This window comes from Theobroma cacao, chromosome 5 (assembly GCF_053813885.1).
Source record: "Theobroma cacao isolate CCN51 chromosome 5, ASM5381388v1, whole genome shotgun sequence".
Lineage (NCBI taxonomy): Eukaryota > Viridiplantae > Streptophyta > Magnoliopsida > Malvales > Malvaceae > Theobroma > Theobroma cacao.
The window spans coordinates 2053871-2074700 of record NC_142643.1 but is presented as its reverse complement, the minus strand read 5'-3'; the positions used below and the strand labels follow the sequence as shown (position 1 = coordinate 2074700).

The 20830-nt window shown below is 32.2% G+C and overlaps 2 protein-coding genes, 1 non-coding gene and 1 pseudogene across 3 annotated transcripts; 2 read left to right on the top strand and 2 right to left on the bottom strand.

Moving 5' to 3' along the window:
* Positions 1-49: 49 nt before the first annotated feature.
* On the top strand, positions 50-121 carry TRNAC-GCA (transfer RNA cysteine (anticodon GCA)). The gene has a single exon. It is a non-coding gene; the product is annotated as a tRNA-Cys (tRNA).
* A 5784-nt stretch (positions 122-5905) lies between these two features.
* AGD7 (ARF-GAP domain 7) lies at positions 5906-9626 on the top strand. Its single transcript, XM_007027018.3, has 4 exons — positions 5906-6869; positions 6962-7051; positions 8595-9096; positions 9198-9626. Exons 1-3 carry the CDS (start codon positions 6057-6059, stop codon positions 9093-9095), a joined length of 1404 nt encoding a protein of 467 aa, XP_007027080.3. The 5' UTR covers positions 5906-6056; the 3' UTR covers position 9096; positions 9198-9626.
* A 705-nt stretch (positions 9627-10331) lies between these two features.
* LOC148762343 (cation/H(+) antiporter 20 pseudogene) lies at positions 10332-11599 on the bottom strand (annotated as a pseudogene).
* Positions 11600-15601: 4002 nt separating this feature from the next.
* On the bottom strand, positions 15602-20830 carry LOC18597794 (cation/H(+) antiporter 20-like). The gene is made up of 4 exons (XM_018120651.2): positions 20594-20830; positions 19475-20500; positions 16115-16954; positions 15602-16007 (listed from the first exon to the last, which is right to left on the bottom strand). Exons 1-4 carry the CDS (start codon positions 20771-20773, stop codon positions 15693-15695), a joined length of 2361 nt encoding a protein of 786 aa, XP_017976140.2. The 5' UTR covers positions 20774-20830; the 3' UTR covers positions 15602-15692.

Here is a 20830-nt window from a genome sequence, read left to right as displayed (position 1 = left end):
TTCTCAAATTTAAAATTGAGAAAGACTAAATCAATTTTAAAAAACCAAGGGGTCTATAGCTCAGTGGTAGAGCATTTGACTGCAGATCAAGAGGTCACCGGTTCGAACCCGGTTGGGCCCTTTAATTTCCAATTTGCTTAAAATTTTTTGATAATCATCATTTAACAATTAACATCAGTAGCCATCCGGTCAGGCTCCAATCATACTGCCCGCTTAAGAAACTGGTCATACAATCCGCCAATCTGATCCGTTTATTGTTATATTAAATAATATGTCATATTTTGATTAAAAATAGTTAATTAATTAATAATAATAATAATTTATTTAATTAAAAACAAAAATATTAAGATTTATTAATAGTAATAAAAATATTTATTTAAATATTTTAAAATAATTAAAAGACTTTTTAAAATATTATGCTAATAGAATTTAAACATAATATTTTTTCATACATAAAAAATGTTTTGACTTAAGGTCCGTTGTTATTCGTTTTGATGTAAAATGTTTTTTAAAAATGTTTTCACCACTTCTATTTGTTTGAAAAATAAAAAAGTTATTCGAAAAATAAAATATTTTACAAGTCAACAGGAAAAATCCCTATTGAGTATTGATCACCTAAAATGTCTTACATCTTTGAGAGGTATAAGACATTTTTTGTAAAACACAAAAACTACTCTTATACTAAATTTAGCATAATAAATTTGATAAATATTATTATTTAAGGTAAAATATCCATATCTCTCTAAATTTTGATATAAATTACACAGAAGTCCATTAGTTTTTAAAATGGACATCTCGTTCAAAAAATTTTTTTTCGCTAGACACGTAGATTCAATTGTTAATCAACTGTTAGTATTTTTGTCAACTTACTGACGTAGTAAAAATAAAAAGATAATTTTATCCTTGATTAATTTTTAAAACTACTATTATATAATTTTATTATTTTTTTATTAATTAAGAAAAACCTTCCAAGATGGGGAGCATCCATTAGTGCTCCTTGCTTTTCTTTTTAATTTTTTTAAAACATAATAATAATTTTTTAAATTGATAAAAATAGATATTTTAATTTTTTTAAATCTCTATTAACAATGTTTGCATTTTTAGAGCGAAGTGTCCATTTTGAAAACTAATTGACCCACTTAAAATTTCAACTAAAACTTATAAATGTTAGGGTATTTTACCTTAATATTTAACTTAAAATATTAAAAAATATTAATATTTAAATTATTCAATTCTATTAAAATTAAAAAATATTTTTTAATGAAATCATTTAATGCAATTAATATTTTTATTTATAAATTGTTTAAATCTTACTGATAATTATAACAAAAACTATTTCAATAATTATCATTTAATTAATACATATTTATGAATATAGGCTTTTAATATTTTACATAATTGATGAATATTGATATTTTTATAGTGTTATGGTAAAAAAAATGATGAGATGAAAATTTTTTTGAAATTAAAGCTTACTTTTATTATAACTAGGATGGTGTTCGTAGCTACGCTACAAAAAGATCACAGAAAATATTGATTATGTTATAGTGGATTTCAATTTGATACTTTTTAAAAGAGTTTGTAGAGAAAGCAATATTGTATTAGTCAACTGCATGAATGTTCGGTTTTTACTGATAGAGGAAAAAATAAACTAGTATTAATTTAAAATAATTATTTGTTCTGGTTTCAATTACAGGAAACTTGCACCTACATATATGGTTATAAAATAGTAAAATATTAAGAAATGAGAGAGTATATAACATGTATTATTGACAGATTAAGATAAATAGTTGTACAATATAAGACAACCGTATCATATAAAAATCCTATCAATATACAATAGTTATTAATTTTTAATAATATATTTTTTATATATAAAATGAATGGCTAAAGATTGTCAAATTTAGTTGATTTATTTGTTCAATGATGGCTATGTGCTATGTATATTAAGAAATGAATAAACCTTCTTAACTTTTTTATTTTGTTCAATGAATTTGATGAATATTTATTAGAATTTAAACATTCATATATAAAAGAGATGTCTAAATACTATAGATTCAAGTTCATGCGAAATTAAAAGATATAAATAGAAAATAACATTAAATTACAATTGATAAATATTAAATGAATCTATATTCTAAACATTAAAAATTTAAAATTATTATTTTCAAGTATTTTTTTACTAAAATAAATAAAAATAAAAAACCCTTCAAATGTAAAAAAACAACGCAGCTTTGACATAAGGTGTAAAAGAAAATTAATTCAATTGAGAATGACAACAAATTGATCGAATTAGTTATTTTATTTAAAATAGAATTTATCCAAAAAATACGATAATCCTATCAAAGATTATTAGATGTATAATAAACTATTAAGAAATGAGAAAGTATATAACCTATATTATTAACATATTAAAATAAACAGTGATAGATTATAAGGTAACAATATAATGTAAATATCCTATCAATATAAAATAGTCAGTAATTTCTAATATTATATCTTTTGACTTCAGAACACCCGCAACATGCTAATCCCATTATTGCTGGCCTTAAAATCTTAGGCTTAGTACTGCTTTGTCTCCTTGTAAGATGATAAAAAGTTCTTAATGTGATAATTAGATTTCCTTACAGTTTATATACTTTTCCCTTGCAATTACCTATAACTGTTAGATAAATAAAGAGTTAATTGTTCGTTAATTATATGCCCTCCCACCTCCACCTCTGAAAAAGAGTTAATTGATTTATTTATTTAATAATGACTGAGTGCCATGTACATTGAGAAATTAGTAGGTCTTTTGGACTTTTTTATTTTGTTCAATGAATTGGATGGATTTTTATTAGAATTTAAAAATTCATGTACAAAAGATATGTCTATATACTATAGATTCAGATTGATGCAGAATAAGAGAATATAGACAAAAAATAATATTAAATTACAGTTGATAATATTAAATGAATCTATCTTCTAAGCATTAAAAGTTAGAAATTATTATGTTTAAATATTTTTTTACTAAAATAAATAAAAGTAAAAAATAAAAAAAACCCTTCAAATGTCAAAAACAATGTAGTTTTGACATAAGGTGCAAAAAAATTAATTTAATTAAGAATGACAAATATCAATCAATTGACCCAATCAATTATTCTACTTTTATATAATGAATTTGATGAATATTTATTAAAATTTAAATATTTAAGTATAAAAGAGATATCTATATACTATAGATTCAGGTTCATGCGACATAAAAGAATATAGATAAAAAATAATATTAAATTGTAACTAATAAATATTAAAAAATTATTATTTTTAAGTTTTTTTATTAAAAAAAATAAAGGTAAAAAACAAAAAAAAAACCCTTCAAATATCAAAAACAACTTATTTTTGGCATAAGTGTAAAAAAAATTAATTCAATAGAAAACGAAAGGTCAAAAAAATAAAAAAAAAGTTCTAATTGAATGACACTTGTCATTCAATTAAAGACTCAATTGAAACAAATTGAAACATCTTACTTTTATATATATTATAAATATCTGATTAAATGCTTTGAAAAATATCATTATTGATTTTTTTCATTTTCATTTCCATTCTTAATTTTAATGTGAAAAGTAAATGGCACAATTATTTTGTAATCAACTCTTATTTATCATTTTAATATCCAAATAACTCCACCAGTATAGTGGAAATTATTTTCCACACGATCATCCAAACAATAGTAAATATTTCGACAATTTATCCAAACAACAAAAAATATTAAATTTTTCTATAAAATATTTTATACAAAAAAAAAATTTCACAGCAAGTTATTTTCTGGTTACTAAATGAACCTTCCAATGTTAAATTCTTTGCTCTTTCTTTCAAACATTTTGTTTTTGTTTCAATATAAAAAGGAAAACATTAGATTTAGAAGTAACAACCAAATATATACCTAACCTTAAAGATACTTAATTAATATAATTAACACTAGTCTATAAATAATTTGCCTTATGGAGAATAATCGAGGCATTTGAAATTACAAATTCAACATTTTTCAACCGTTCTTTATTTAATTCATACTTTTATATACTTTAGAGTATAAAATTTGAAATTGAAAGACAATTGTGAACTAGGTGACTGGCACTAGAGCTCCTTGGATTAGAATCAAAATGCAATAAATGTACGTTTGATTTTTGCTCGAATATACTGACGTTTAGCTCATCTGATAATATATTAGTCAAGAATGTAAAATTTTAATTTATTAAAAATTTAATCATTTTAGAAGGAATCATATATTCATCATCCTATTAAGTTATCTTTTTATTTTGGGAGTAATGCGAATTTTCTCTCTTTTATGCTTTTGTTAAATGTTTTTTCTTTTTTCTTTCGGATTCATAATGCCTTCGTAGTTGAATGTACCTATAAAAAAAAATAAAAGACCAAAGTAATCTCCACAAACCCTTAAACCCGAACATGCTACAACATATATAATTTTATTTTCTCATTTGTGCTACAATATAATTTGTCATTTTCAAATAATTATTATATATATAACTTTAAATTTGTTTTGAGAGTATATGACAACAATAATTTTGTTGTTTTTTTTTTTGGACACAACTATAATTTTGCTGTTAAATGTTCTTACATTATTTAAAATTAATAATTTAATAAATAAATAAATAAATGGTTTTTATATATTAATGCTTTAATTAATTTTATGTTTTTTTCTAGTATTTCTTAAATCAAACATTCTTTTAAGGAAAACCCAATTACCTAAAATTGAGAAAGCTCGTTTGAGGTCACGGTGTACTAGGAGCTCTCCCTCACAACATTGCATTTCTTTAAGATCTAAAAAGATTAGATTTAAAATTTTACATAAAAAGTGATTCAATGATAATTATATTATATATTTTAAATTTTATATATATAAAAAACAAATAAAAACTGAGATCAACTATGAACTATGCAAGTACGACAAGATTGCCTGTTACTTTTCCAGCTTATTTCATTATACATTAGATGGCAAATAATTTTCTTTTTCTTGCATGTTATAATTGCAAATATTTTTTGTTCACAAGCCTTATTATACCAGTAATAAAATTTTCATCTAGATTCATACCTAATTTTTCTTTATAGATATATGTAAAAAATTTAAACATCATAAAAGTTATATTTTTTATTTTGAATCAAATAAATTTTTATAATTAGTGATTAGTTAATTATCATTTATTTAAATAATATCTATCATTTTATACTTAAATGAGGTTAATGTTACATTAATACAAAAAATAAAAAATATTATATTAATATATCCTGTTATCAATATGTCAACAGTTACAATAATGTTATGTGATGTAAAAGTACAAATGATATTTTAATCTATTATAGTTACTTAAACGTTAATCATAAATACTTATTTGATTAAAAATAAAAAATATAAAAATTTAATTAAAGTAATAAAAAATAAAAATTAAATTAATTTTAATTTTTTTAATAATAAATAATTGCTTTAGATATTATGTCAATTTCATACTACCATTTTTTTTTCTTTTTCCAATTTCAATGCGCATATTTGAATGTAAAAAATTTCAGTCAAAAAAGGCTGAAAAAAATATTATATTCTTTTATTTATTTACTAGTTTATTAAAAAACATAATCATCCACTTCCGGTGCACAGCAGCCAGCCAGTCAAGTGGGAGAGGACAGCTTTACGAAGTGCAAAAACGAGTCATAACTCATAAACCGAGTTGAAATTTTTTGACACGAACGACACGTGTTTCGTTAAGTTAAGGGAACTGAAATTTCCCCCTTTTTTTTTATTAAAAAAAAAAGAAACCCAAAATCGCGTATCTCAACAACAACACAACACCACCAGCCATCCCCACCCCTTACCCCTAAAAATGTTTTGACGGTGTCGGTGATCTCCTCCCCCAAGAATTTAGCCTTCCAGTAATTTTATTTTTGTGTTTTCTCTTTTTAGATCATTTTAATAGATCCATTTTCTCTGATCTTTTCTTTTTCTCTATCCTTTATCTTTTTTTCGATCTATTTTTTTTAAGCGAATCCGATTTAGATCGGATTCAGAAATGGCGGCAACGAGGCGGTTACGCGACCTCCAATCACAGCCAGGTAACAAAACTTGCGTCGATTGCAACCAAAAGAATCCCCAATGGGCTTCGGTTTCCTACGGCATTTTCATGTGCTTAGAATGCTCCGGGAAGCACCGTGGCTTAGGTGTCCACATCTCATTCGTCCGATCCGTCACGATGGATTCGTGGTCCGAGATCCAGATCAAGAAAATGGAATCGGGCGGTAATGAGCAACTCAACTCTTTTTTGGCTCAATACGGAATCCCTAAAGAAACCGATATCGTCACCAAATATAACACCAATGCCGCGAGTGTTTATCGCGATCGTATCCAAGCCCTTGCCGAGGGTCGCCCCTGGCGGGATCCACCCGTTGTGAAAGAGACTCTCAACGGAGGTGGTGGTAATAGAAAGCCGCCGTTGAGCGGTGGCGGTGGTGGTGGCAGGGGCAGTAATTATGGGAATAATGGAGGGTGGGATAGTTGGGATAATGACGATTCATTTAGATCTTCGAGCGATTTGAGGAGGAATCAATCGGCTAGTGATTTTAGAGGAGGGAATAATCATGGTGGTCAAATGGGAGGTGCTCCAGTGAGGTCGAGATCCACAGAGGATATGTACACGCGATCCCAGTTGGAGGCTTCGGCGGCGAATAAGGAGAGCTTTTTTGCGAGGAAGATGGCTGAGAATGAATCAAGGCCTGACGGGTTACCTCCTTCGCAAGGAGGGAAGTATGTTGGGTTTGGATCGAGTCCTATGCCTACCCAGAGGAATAATAATTCTCAGGGGGATGTTCTCTCTGTTGTGTCTCAGGTGAGAAGATTATTCAGTTCATTTTTTCTTTTAATCGGGTGATTTTTATGGCAACAGTTGTTAATTATTGGTTGAATTTGTGTTTGGTGCAGGGGCTTGGGAAGTTATCTGTAGTAGCTGCATCCGCAGCTCAATCTGCTGCAAATGTTGTCCAAGCAGGAACGAAGGAGTTCACCTCGAAGGTATTTTAGGAAATTTTGATTTCTCTTATGGTTGTTTTGCACGTTCACATTGACATTGATTAATGATGATATTCACTGTTGTTGAATCTATGTTTTCCATGTTTGCATGCTAATCTTCTTTTGGGTGCATAGACATTGTTTTATCTTTACATGGGTTTATACACTGTGCATGAATGAGATGCAATGCAGATTGAACCATCCTTTTTGATAAGTTCTTTCTGTGTATAAAGCAACTTTCAGCTAATAATATTTACATTGTAACCATAAATCTAATTGGGGGTTTATGATAAGTGTACAATTTGACGATCAGTGATGCATTCTGTCCATCAAAATTTGTTTTACCTGCAATACAGTGATATTTGCAAACTCCTTGAATTGCAATTTTATCTCTGAGGATAATAATTGATGAATAAGATATGGGATCGTTGTGATTGAATATTGCTTCTTTACTTGCATAAGAATGACTATGGGGCTGTTGTTTATACCCTATTCACAATGAAGGGGTCTTATGTTGTCCATCAAATAAATATAGGCTGTCCGAAAGCAATTGATATTGCTGTCCAAGTGACTGAGCAAAAGTGCTTTGAGCAATAGCATTCATATCCCAACTGGGTACATGCTGTTATGGACCTTAGTAATGCGGGCCTTGAGGTGATATTAATATTGTCAACTATGCCTAAGCCTGCCCTGGCCTGCAAAATGGAATATTGTACAACCAACCTGTTCATAAGCCCAATGTTTATATTTATAATAAAAATACAATGTGTAAAAATATTTGAAGTATATAAGACCTAATATTTCTTATATTACGTTGGGTAAAATATATGTAAATATAATTAAACCATTAAGGTCAGTATAAGCCAAGTTGGTAATCTTCTGCCTGGTACACCTAGTTTCACCATCAGTTTCACTTACTTTCCATTTTTTTCTTCGTTCTCTACTCTTCTCTGTTCTTTTAAATATCCAAAGGCATTGTTAGGATCAAGATGCTCCTTTAACTTTCTGGAGTCTTAATATTCTTCATTTCATTTTAAACTGCAAAACTGCTGGGTTATATAACAGTACCATGGAAGATATATGAAGTACTGATTAGAACCTTTGGGGTAGTTCTGTTTTATAAGAAAGCAGAGATATTTGAATTATTTCAATCGTTAATCCTTTGCCATCCGTTTGTTCCACATCCTATGGATTGTTTGTCTACTTTTATTTTCTTTACATTTAAGTTGGAGATACACAAGCTGGTATTGTTTACCTGTTGCAAAAGATTGGGACTGTTTCATTCTTATTCTGCAAAGGAAATTGGTTTTTGACTTGAGGGTTGCTGTTTGTGGCCCTGAGCATCTACTACATTAAAGTTAGGCTCTCATTCCTGGAATTGATATTTTTTGAGAAACATATTGTTTTACATTTTGCACTTTGTTTTTGTTAAACTGTTGATGTTATAGTTGTAAGGTAATGTGTTTGCTTTTTTTTGTATTGCTATTTAAAAGGGTACGAGGATTTGGAATTAGATACACAGGGGCATGATGTACCTTTTTTGCAGGTTAAGGAGGGTGGTTATGATACCAGGGTTAATGAAACTGTCAATGTTGTCACTGCAAGGACAAGTGAGATTGGCCAGAGGACATGGGGAATCATGAAAGGGGTCATGGCAATAGCTTCACAAAAAGTTGAGGAGTACACTAAAGATGGCATGAACTGGAAGAATGAAAGCTGGCAACGAAATGATAGTGAGAAGAATGGATATTATCAGGAGTTTAAACAGGAGAACAAAGGATGGAATTCTACTCCCGGAGGACAATCCTCTTCTGGTGGGAGCTATAATTCTTATAGCTCAAGTTCTTGGGATGACTGGGACTCAAAAGACAATAGGAAGAAAGATAGTACAAAAGTGACTGCTTCTCAAAGCAATGATGGTTGGGCTGGCTGGGATGATGCCAAAGATGATGGATATGATCATTTCTATAGTGGTGCGTCTGATAAAAAGACTGTTGGTCACAATGGAAAATCAGATGCCACATGGACGGGTGGAGGCTTTCTTTAAGGTTAATTTCTTATATATCCCCTTATTTTCTTTTTGCATTAGTCTCTTTTATGATCATGTTACACTTGTATACATAAATGAAATTATCTGATGTTTGGCCAGGTTGAAGTTGAATGATATTACAGTCTCTGAACCTTACCCACAAAAAGCAACTAGTACACAATTGATTCCTGCTGGTGCAATGCACACAGTGGATGGATAGAACTTTCTCTACCTTAGCACAGCTGCTAAGAATATAGCTTGTGAATTAGATCTCCAAGCGGAAGGGGGGATGCTTTTCATGAAGTTAGTATATTTTTAGCAAATCTTTTGCCCTTTTTTTTATTATCTTTAAAAATTTTACTATGTAAAAACTTGGGTAAGTTTCGAGTTTGAGAGTAGTTTATATTTTGTAAAACTGTGGACAGAAAGGGTTAATTGCCCAACTGGAAAGAGAACTGGTTGTGAGTGTGAGGAAACATTATTTGTGACATGAAAATTCAAAATTGCTTTGGATCTGTACCAACTATAGTTCATTATTTCTCTTTCATCCTTTTGTCGTGTGCTTGATCTCATTTTATTTTAGTTCTCATAATCTTCAGTAGTTTCTTTGATCTTTTTTTGAATTATTTCTTATTTTCTCCAAAATTCTGATGGAATTACTAGTCATGGAAAGATTGTTTTGCAAATTAACCTGGCCACAAGGCATGTTTCTTAATCTATCGAAGGAATGGAAACAAGTACATTGGTTGCTTACGCGTTAAGTAGTTCATGTTATAACTCTTGTCCTGGAAAATTTGAAAGCAGTGCCAGATTTGCTAGGACGTAAAAGTTATTTGAAAAACAGATCCAGGCCTATTTATTTGAAACTAATTAATGTTGTCCTTATTTTCAAGTTCTAGATTATGATTCCTGATTCAGTTTTTGGGTTGGACCTGAACCTGTTACAAGGGCTAAGATTCCTTGTGGCTTTTAGATTAACAGTGCCACGATTGTGCGTCCCATTTTACCATCACAAATCTATGATCATGTTCCATGTCTAAAAGATGATTTTAGACAGTGCCCTCATTTTCATCTGTTTCTTTTTGTCGTTGGATCACTAGGGTAGATGGAAAGATGCCTAGATCTGATCAAGTCAGAATATCTGCCATAGTTCCCAACTCTTCACTCTCTGTACGTACAGTTCCCTGTTAATTCCATAGGTGATGGGAGCTGCCCCTTTCCGACGAGAAGAATCTCTTACCCCCCTGCTTTGCGCTACCTCAGCACTTCCTCTGCCACGTTGCTCTCTACCCTCTCTTCGCATTGTATAGATTCATTAGACCTAAACTCTGCCAACGCGAATTCGTCCAGTTCCTGGTAAAAACATTTCCTTCAGCGGAGAAAGAAAGCCGTAGATATTTCGTAAATTTTGGATAAAATTGTGTATGCTTATTGCCGTCTTCCTTCTGCTCCCAGCTGTTTGGAGGAACCTCACAAGAGTCACCTGAACTAATTGGTGTCCATGACTGCTGGAGTTGTGATGAAAGTGGTGAAGAGAGCCATCAGGACTAAATCGCAAATATTTCATCATTGGGAACCTGTTTGACAATTATAAGATAATTACATTAATTACTATGATGGTAATGGAGAGAATTATACCTTGGAATATGTAATTCAGCTACTATATTTGATCTGCATGAAAAATTACTAACTTTTGCACTGTAGATGAAACTGTTCCCTGCTAATTAGTGAAGTAGATAGCTTAGCACTTGATCATAAGAAACTTTTCATGGCGAAAGATTAGATTTTACTCACCTTTTTTTCCCTGCGAATGTTGAGAACAATGTGCCCCACCAACCCTTTGGAACGCCAAATGCCAACGACTCTCTCACGGGGATCATACACAGCATGGCCACCACAAACGTCCCCAAAATCTTCCCTGCACATGCCGTGGATATAGTAAGAGCCAAAGCCCCCACGCCTCTACGCCTCGAATTTTAGCCACGTCCGTCCTTAACCCGCTAGACGCATTGTAAAGCGGGAGAAGCAAACCCGCCACGAAGTCCTCAATCCTTTCTTTTAATTTTGCTGCGAATTCACCTCCTTTAGGAATCGTAAGTCCATATACAAAAGCATCGAAAATTGAATAGATTCCTAGAAGGTCAGTCATGAACCCAGATATCATTACCCCAGCTAAGGTTAAACATATGCAAGCTTCATCCATGACAGAGTCATGGTCTGGCGAGCGGTACTGCCGAGCAACCCAGCTCATCATGTGCCGGACAAGGATTAACATGAAAGCAACGAAAGCAACTCCAGAAAATAAGAACCCATATGGATATTGATGGGCTCTTGGTGCCTCCACCTGAGCTGTTGCCTGCTAGTGCCACGGCCAAGGCCAGCAATATACATGCAGCAACGTCGTTGAACGCAGCTGCAGCCACGGCAGTTTGGCCCACATGGGTTGTTAGTAGCTTGAGCTCTGCTAGAATGCGGGCGAGCACGGGAAATGCTGTGATGGAAAGAGCCACGCCTAGGAACATGAGGTACTCCCTTTCAAGCTTCCTTTAAATATATTTATCGATCTTGAGCAGCATGGTTAACCTTGAGGATCAATGCCATTGAAAACTGCCAAGCATGTACGACTACTATAATTTCAAAACCTAATGAAGCTTTGTTTGTCTTGAAAGGGAGGTAAATTAGTCAAGGGTTTATATGGAGTTGATTGACGAAGTGATCCTCTTTATTCAATGCCAGTTCTAGAAATGGAGGTAAATTAGACGAGGGTTTATATATTGGAACTTAATTTAATTGCTACTGTGTTCTTTAAATATATATATAATTTTTTCATCTTTCCCATCTTTGCCATCTATCAGCCTTCTCGTACACCTGAGCAGGAGAAATCAAATCAATTAGCAGGACTCATAAAAAATCCAAAATCAGACACAAAAGCCCTCAAAATCGGCAAGAGCCAAGCAAAGAGCAGAACTTTGATCACCCATGAGCCATAGTAGAGCCCAAAAAGAAGCCAAGGGTGCGAATAGAGAAAGAAATCCAAGAACCATTTTTCCAGCTCAGAATGGAATCTAGACAAAGTGAAATAACAAAAGATCATGTTCCCTCCTCACCTCGGCCTAGCAAGCAAATCCGCCATGTTGTTTCCAGATCTAACAGTAAGTTGAATTTGCCACTGTTGAAGTTTATTGGTCAGGGCAAACAGTATGCAGCACATGATTTCTCAACCTCCACGGAGCTATATCACGACATTAGGTCCACTTTACGGCAGTGATCAAGAACCAAGTTGAATAAATTAATGTGCTATAACCAAATAAGTTTTATCAAGCGAATCGACACACAGATTTTTAATCTTTCAACAAGAAAAACCTCTACCAAATTCCTCTCTCTTAAGGTTTCAGCTTTAAGTTCTTTTGTTGGATTTTTTTTTTCTTTCATCTTTGAGTTTAAGTCAGCTTGCTTTTCCAGTGTTTTTTGCGTTTTGATTACTAACCCCTTCCCTATCGATCGAGATTAACAACAAATGTTCAGTATCTAATTTGTCATAGGCAGTGTAAAAGGAGGAAAATTGTTATCCACTTACAAGATGGCACATGTCTGAAATTGATAAATTGAAAAAAAATTTCAAACACTAATCATGAGCTGTCATATGAATTTGAAGACATCAATTAAGATAGCTATATAATTAATTATAAAACAATTAATTTATTGGCTAATTATGACACATAATTGGATCAATTAAATTTTTTTTAGATAATTTAGAGATAATATATTAATTGGACCTAATGAAAATTCACTTATTAGTCACCGAATTTTTCTCTAAATAAATCAAGAGAATTTATTGATAATATTTAAATTTGACCAATAAAAATTTACCATCCAATTTATGTCTAAATAAATTAAGATAATTTAAGGATAAAATCCAAATTTGATTATCCAATTTATTTCTAAACAAATTAAGATAATTTAGAAATAATATTCAAATTTGGTCAATCAAAATTCAAAGGCTAAAAATTTGACCAATCAAAAAATCATCTCTGACTCATCATGATTCATCTCTAATTAAATTTAAATAATTTAGAGATAAATTCAAAGAAACTAAATCCTCATGAAAATCTCCCATCTAGCATTATAAATACAGTGCTCAACGAAAGCATCTCTAAAGTTCCACTCCAGGGTAAATCCAAGACTCTAACAATCAGATCAAGTTTTATCAAGTCATAGTACCTTAAAATAAATATTCATTCAAAATCAAGTCGTAGACCCTTGAGCACATATTCATTCAAGATTCAAGATTAAGTTATCCTTTAAGTTAATCAGTATAAATAAATTTGATATTTGTCTCATAATTTTTTAAGTCTAAGCCTGTTTGGCCTAGCTTTTTTTTTTTTTTAATTTAAAAATTATTATGAAGCTCTTATGAAAAATAATAACTTTTAAAATTAAGCTAAAATTGTTTGGTAAATTTCTTTTTATAAGTTATTTTTTATATGTTATAATTTTGGTTTAAATTATTATAAAATGGTATTTCTTTTTTTGATAGGGTAGTATTGTAATTATATTTAACAAATGAGGATATTTTTGAAACAAAAATAAAAATTCTCTTGTATTTTTAAAAGAAGAGAAGAAAAAGCTCCTCATAGGAGTTTTTTCAGAAACTATTTTTTTAAAAAAAATTTATTCTTTAAAAAAAATTACTTTTTTTCAAGAATTTTTCAAAATTTATATTTGACCTGATTTTTGCTTTTAAGAAGTAGATAAGCTGAAAAAAAATTAGGCCAAATAAGCACTAAATATATTGATCCAAACAAAGCTTTTGTTCCTTTAGCACTATCATAAATATTCCCTAAGCCATTACTGAAAATTCAAATCAGCAGCAATCCCCATGTGGTAAACATAAGCAGTTCAAGCTAGCTTGAGAAACAAACTTTCAATAAATATTAATCGATATGTATCAATTGGCTCTAGCTCTTGCACTGAAAGTTGGCTTTCTCAAATCTATTTGTGGATATCTAAAGGTGGTGGCTCAATTTTCCATTTTTTTTTAAGTTTATTTTTCAGTCAGGGGAAATGAAGAACAGATCATACTAGGACATGAACTACTAGTGCAGGTTTAGTTTGATACCTATTTTAAAACTCTTAATGGCAATTTGTGGATGAAGTTCACCAAATCAAGCCAGACCCACCCTTTGTCAATCCACCAATGACCTGAACTTTCTATGGAAAACAATTGTTTCAGTGACAAGAACTTTAAAAGAATTGAGAAATGTGCGTGCTTTTGATATTCTCGGAAAGTGAAGGCTGTGAGCTTTTTGCCTAACTGAAAAAGGCCTGTGAACCCTAAAGTGATCTTCTAAATTCCCAAGGTCACGGTCGAGAAACTGCAACGTGTTAGAAGTTTTTGGATTAGTTTTTAGATCGTGATCACCTTTACGATTGAAAAATATGGGTGGACATATTCCTGAGATAAGGGTTTTCTGTTGTTCTCAACTGTCCAATGTTGTAAGAGATTGGAGATGGTTGGTATATTTATTTGTGGCTTTTTTCCCGTCATTTCACTAAATTGATTATGTTAGAAATGGTCTTTGGGTTCCATGATCACTTTGATAAGAAACTACATAGTACTATTGCCAAAAGAATTTGGAGATTATGATACCAAATCTCGCTGATTCCCCTTTTAAATTTCTTCCAAATCTTTGCTTCTTTATCTCAAAAAGTGATTTCACGAATCTCATCTTGTTTTTAGGCGAATAGTGAACAAAAATCTTCTTCTTTTATATTATTACATCACAAGTCTGTCATCTTTTATTTATTATTTTTTAATAGGAAAATAGTAATGAAGCGTAAGTTACTTTGGTGTATAACTCTTTGACGATGGACTGAGGTGATATGAGACGTGTATGAATTAGTATTTTAATCATGTTATTGTTTACTCAATTTTTCATGATTAATTTGTTAGCCAATCCTATCCTTTATGTTTTTCTATGTCAAGGTTTTGATCCAAAGTCCCATTTCAGGCCGTACTTGCATCAAGTTATACAAAACGCAAATTGCGAATTTAGAGTTGCATGTCCACATTCTTACAAAAAGAATAAACTTCAAATAGGCATAATGTTCAAATAAATTCTTAAATTATTTGAAAAAATTTAAATAAATTTTTATTTTTTTATTGTATTCAATCAAGCCTTAATACTTTTATTTTGAATCAAATAAATCTTTACGATAAATGATTGATTAATTATTATTAGTTAAAATATTATTTATTATTTTATATTCACATGACATTAACATGACACTAATGTGAAATGTAAAAAAACTTGTATAATCATCAATTATAATATATCAACATATCACATTATCATCAATTATAATATGTTAGTATGTCATGTTAACGTCACGTAGTATAGAATGACAAATAATATTTTAACTAAGTCAATAATTAATCATAAAAATTTATTTAATTCAAAATATAAATATAAATACTTATTTAATTTAAAATAAAAATATAAAAATTTAATTAAACATACTAAAAATATAAATATTTTTTTAAAATATTTTAAGTTGTTTACATTTTTTTTTAGATATCATGTACTTCAATGTTTGATAACAGCTTTCTTCTAGTCATATCATCTTTACGTCAGTAACATCCTCTGCAACAACTGCATTTTGTTGTTGGATAACAAGTGTAGATGGCAACATTCCCCCGTCTGATGCCAAAACATCTCCTACATGTCCCAATTCTGCATGTTCTATGTAATTGTCTGCCAATTCCGTAGATGATGGGAGCTGCCCCTTTCCAACTACAAGAAGCTCGTACTCCCTGCTCTGTCCGATCGCCAACGCTGCCTCTGCGATGTCTGTCACCGCCTTCTCTTCATATTTTATAGACCCTTCCCACCTCCTTATGAACTCTGCCACCGCGTATTCATCCAATTCCTGGTGAAAGCATTCTCACAGTGTTAAAATATGGGAACCTTGGTAGATTTTGAAAAGAATTTGGGGAGATGGGATGGATAAGAGACAAAATGCACTGCATTTTATACCTTGTCTGTTTTATTGTCATCATTTTGGAGGAACCTCACAAGAGTAACCTGAACGGGCTGGTGTTCAGCCATCATCCCACCAAGCTCTAGAGCTTCACGATCATCTGGCCCTCCAATGAACAAAATGCCAACTCTTTTGGGCACGACGTTGGCACTTTCTGCCACCTGTTCTGACTCCCTACCGTAGCCTCGGTCCACGAGGACGGCCACCGAGCATGGCGCAGTTTTTAGCACCCTTTGATTGACCCCTCTCCAGCCATTGCCAAAATTCTCCATTGTCTCCTCTTCCACCCCTCTCCATAGTTTATGAAAAGGCAAGATGATCATTGCCACCCTTCTATCCTCTGCTACATGGCAAATATCCTCATGCATTGTCGACAATGTTGAGATGGCGGTCAAATGCCTGATACAGATTCTCCCAAGTTGGCCATACGCCCCGAAGGTAGCAGCAATTTGGTCGTATGATTTTCCTCGACGAAATCGGTTGACAAAGGGAAAGCCATTCATCTGAGCCTGTTGAACCATCACAATGGATGAGGATCGATCAGTGAGTTCAACGAGGTGCATGACGTAGAGCTTGAGCTGGGATTTCTTGGTGGTACGGATTGACTCGATGAGGTTGATGAGTGAAGGGACATTGCCAGGACCGTGGATACATGCCAGGATCCGAAGCTCATCTTCTGCGTTTTCAGCGGGGGGCATTGCTCGCTCCAAACGGCGTTGGGTTTGGGAAGTCATGCGAGGTAAAGGTTTGTATATGGCCATGACTGCCGGCGTCGTCATGAAAGTGGTAAACAGGGCCATCAGGACTAAAATTGCAAACATCTCATCGTTTAGAACCTGTTAGATCATTATCAGATAATGGTGTTAGTTTCCTAAGCACTAACTAGGATTTGCCAACGATTGACGACAACGCTCTCTCTTTTCTCCCCTTTTTCATTCTCCTTTCTTTTCTTTCTCTCTTTCTTTTCTTTTCTTTTCGTTTCTTTTCCTTTTCCTTCCTTTTTCTATCCAAAACAAAAAAAAAAAAAAATGTCACATGGCAAATCAATTGGCAACTCAGTTGATGGGGTTCCCTTGTCGCCACTTGGGGGACAGCGATTTATGCTTCTTTAGAAAATTCACTTGTTTTCCTTCGTTTTAAGTACTTTACTCAAAAATCTTTTGATTTGTTGTTTTATTAATAGTTTGAAGTTGAATGCTTGAATAAGTAGTAGGTGATCTTTTTATTATTATATAAATTTATGTGCTCATGATAATATCGATGATAAATGTGATACCAAAAACCTCCTATGTTATCTGCTCAGTCGGAATCCCAAACGAATAAAGGTGACTTCACTTCTTCAGTTTACATGATGTAGGGGCTGGGCGATCATCATATTTCTTAAATGATATCAAGGCGAAGACGACGGTAAAAGAATTCTCTCCACCGTCCAAGAATATATATGCGAAACAAAAAGGTTGGAACCAGGCTCCATAACATAACTGCCACTTGCCCTCTTGCTCTTTAAAATTAAATTATTATATTCGTGATACATATGTCTGTATTTATATATATATATATATAAATTTTAAAATAATTTAAATACGTAGAGTTTTTAAATTTTTGATTTACGTGATAAAATGATTGGGATAAACCGTTTTATTTTTCAAATAATCAATTTATATTAAGGGTGGATTGACTAATTAAGTACATCATGACATTATTATTATTATTATTATTGTGACTTTTACTTTATATAATTAATGAGATTGACAGGAGTGAACAGAACTTATAGACGATGTTACTCTCACCCATAAGTTTGGATAATTACTTAAAGATTAAAAAGACAAGAAGTAAAGATTAAAGAGTGAAACAAGGGAAGCATGGTAAGAAGCAAAGAAAATGTGAAGGCTTGGTGTGAGAGGTTGTCGTTAGCATAATGTGAAAGTATGAATTAAGACCTGAAGCCATCACGGCGGCCAAGCACCACAATGTCTAATCAACTGCACGCCTCTCCCTTTCCCTCATTTCTTGGCGACAAGGTTAATAAGGAATATGTCTGATGTTGAGTGTAAGGACGTGGAACGCATTAGTAGTGTACATCAACCGGCCTTGTAGCTAGAGTCTATTTTAAAGTTTCTCCACTTTCTTTTTCTCCCTTTTTTTATTTTTATCTTTTTCTCTTGCCTTTTATCGTTTATGTTATTTTATTCTATTATCTGTAATTCACCGTTGGAATGCACTTTATTTTTTAAAAGAGATTTATAAATTTACTAATTTAGGCAAAAAAAATAGAAACTACTCATCATCATTGTGTGAAATTAATAGAAGATAAAATTTTTTTATTTTCTTCTTTTAATTTATATTATTATTTTATTTTTATTATTTATTATTTATTTTTATTTTATTTACTTATATGTTCTAGGTTTTTTATAAATTTTCTTCTCCAAATTTTTATTAACCACTAACTATATTCTTTTTCTTTCCTTTTTGTTATGTCATATGTGGGTTCTATCTTTTACTTGTCATGTTTTTTTTTTTGTTATGTATATTTTATTTTTTATAATTTTAATATTTAAAAATTAATAAATTATTATGTAATTTTAAAATATAAATTATAATATTACACTGTTACTTAAAATTTCATCAATGTATCATTTTTTTTATTAAATATAAATTGGAATGTTGTACTGTTTATATTTTGTACATTATAGTTTTATATTTAGTACTATAAATTTAATTAAAAATAAAATAAAAATATTAGATGTTAATTACATTAACTTTTTTTCAAGTTTGATTTAAGTATAAGTTGAAAACAATTGACTAATTCTTAAAAAAAAACAACAAATTCTACACTTGAGCTACCAAACCTTAATGCTTCAACTCATGAATAATAATAATTTGAATCAAAACATTCAAGACTCAATCATAAAAAAATAGATGTTTTTTAATATAAAATCAATAATTAATGAATTTGAATATAGAAAACATCATCGAGCGTAATTTTTTTAAAAGACTAATTTAAAGCTTCCTTCTCTTAATTTACATATTATATAAATTTAATAATTATCGGTTAAATTCAACATATTAAATTTTAAAATTTTTATTCTTTATTCTTCTGATTTGACCTTTTAATAAAAATTGGTTGGTTCCGTCTTGATTACTACCCTCACTGTTTACTCATGTAGATCTCACGCTTTGTAGAGGGATAAAGTCCTTTAAGGGTGAAAAAAGGGGTGTTAGAAGAGGAGGAAAATGATGGGGAAACAGTAATTGAATAGTGATTGGAGAATGTAAAACCAAAGAAAGGAAGCGATGAAAAGTATATGCGAAAGAAAGAAAAGGTGCGAGTGGTTAATTAGGATAGTACAACTCACCTTCTTTTCCCTGCCAATGTTGAGAACAATGAGCTCCACCAATCCTTTGGTGTTCATCAGCAAACCGAGAGCTAATGACTCCCTTGCCGGAACCATACAGAGCATCGCTGCCACGAAAGTTCCTAGAATCTTCCCTGCGCAAGCTGTGGTTATAACCAGCGCCAAAAGGCCCCAAGCCTCTACTCCACGTATTTTGGTCACATCCGTCTTCAACCCGCTAGAAGCAAAGTACAGCGGAAGAAGGAGACCGGCTACAAAGTCCTCAATCCTTTTGATCAGTTTTGCTGCAAATTCACCTTTAGGAATCGTTAGTCCAAATATAAAAGCACCAAATATTGCATGGATTCCTATAAGGTCAGTAATGAACCCGGATAACATTACCCCTGACAGGGTCAAACATATATAAGCTTCATCGATGGCAAAGTCATGTTCAGGCGAGCACTGTCGTGCCAACCAATTCATCAGGGGCCGGACTAGAATTAGCATGAAAGCAACAAAAGCAACTCCGGATATAAGAACCCAAACGGATATAAGCGGGTTTTTGTGGGCTTCACTTGAGCCATTGCTTGCTAGGGCTACGGCTAAGGCCAACAAGATCCATGCAGCAAGGTCGTTGAACGCAGCTGCGGCCATAGCGGTTTGGCCTACTTGGGTTGTTAGGAGCTTGAGCTCAGCTAGAATGCGGGCGAGAACGGGGAAAGCTGTGATGGAAAGAGCCACGCCTAGGAACAGTATGTACTGCCCAATACTTACTCTCTCCTCCCCATTGACAGCTTTATGGAGAAGTAATGAAAGTGCAGCTCCAAATATGAAAGGAACAGACATCCCGGCTATGGCTATGCTAAAAGCCTTTCTGCCGCTTTGACGAATTGCGGTTAGATCGAGCTCAAGACCCACAAGGAAGAGAAAGAAGAGAAGACCAATACTAGCTGCCGATTCCAGTATTGGTGTGCTCCATGTAGGGAAAACAAGGTGCAAGAAATCTTTGTTGCGGCCCAAAGCAGAAGGACCTAGCAAAATTCCACCCTGACAGAAAACATAACATATCATTTAACAACATCAAAAAAAAAAAAAAGAGACAGAGAATCAATTACACAGTGAAATAACATTGAAACGTACTACTATCTCGGCAACCACTTTGGGTTGTCGGAGAGGTTTGAGTAGGACGGCAAGGAAGCGGCTGGTGAAAAGAACTATGGTTGTTTGAAGTATCAATAATGGGAAGGCATAGTTGAGAGGATTTTCGCCTTGCCAGACTCCATCTGAGCTGGTTCTGACAGAGGTTCCATTGATCGCCATTGTTGTGACAAGGGAAAAATTTATTGCTACACCTGATTTCTCTGAGGCAGAAAATTC

Excerpts from the sequence above, each read along its gene's own strand:
- AGD7 (XM_007027018.3), top strand. The coding sequence starts at position 6,057 with ATGGCGGCAACGAGGCGGTTACGCGACCTCCAATCACAGCCAGGTAAC. Across the intron at positions 6,870-6,961 it reads TTCTCTCTGTTGTGTCTCAG|GGGCTTGGGAAGTTATCTGT; the intron begins GTGAGAAGATTA and ends TGTTTGGTGCAG. Across the intron at positions 7,052-8,594 it reads CGAAGGAGTTCACCTCGAAG|GTTAAGGAGGGTGGTTATGA; the intron begins GTATTTTAGGAA and ends CCTTTTTTGCAG.
- LOC18597794 (XM_018120651.2), bottom strand. The coding sequence starts at position 20,773 with ATGGCGATCAATGGAACCTCTGTCAGAACCAGCTCAGATGGAGTCTGG. Across the intron at positions 20,501-20,593 it reads AAGTGGTTGCCGAGATAGTA|GGTGGAATTTTGCTAGGTCC; the intron begins GTACGTTTCAAT and ends GTTTTCTGTCAG. Across the intron at positions 16,008-16,114 it reads ATGACAATAAAACAGACAAG|GAATTGGATGAATACGCGGT; the intron begins GTATAAAATGCA and ends TGCTTTCACCAG.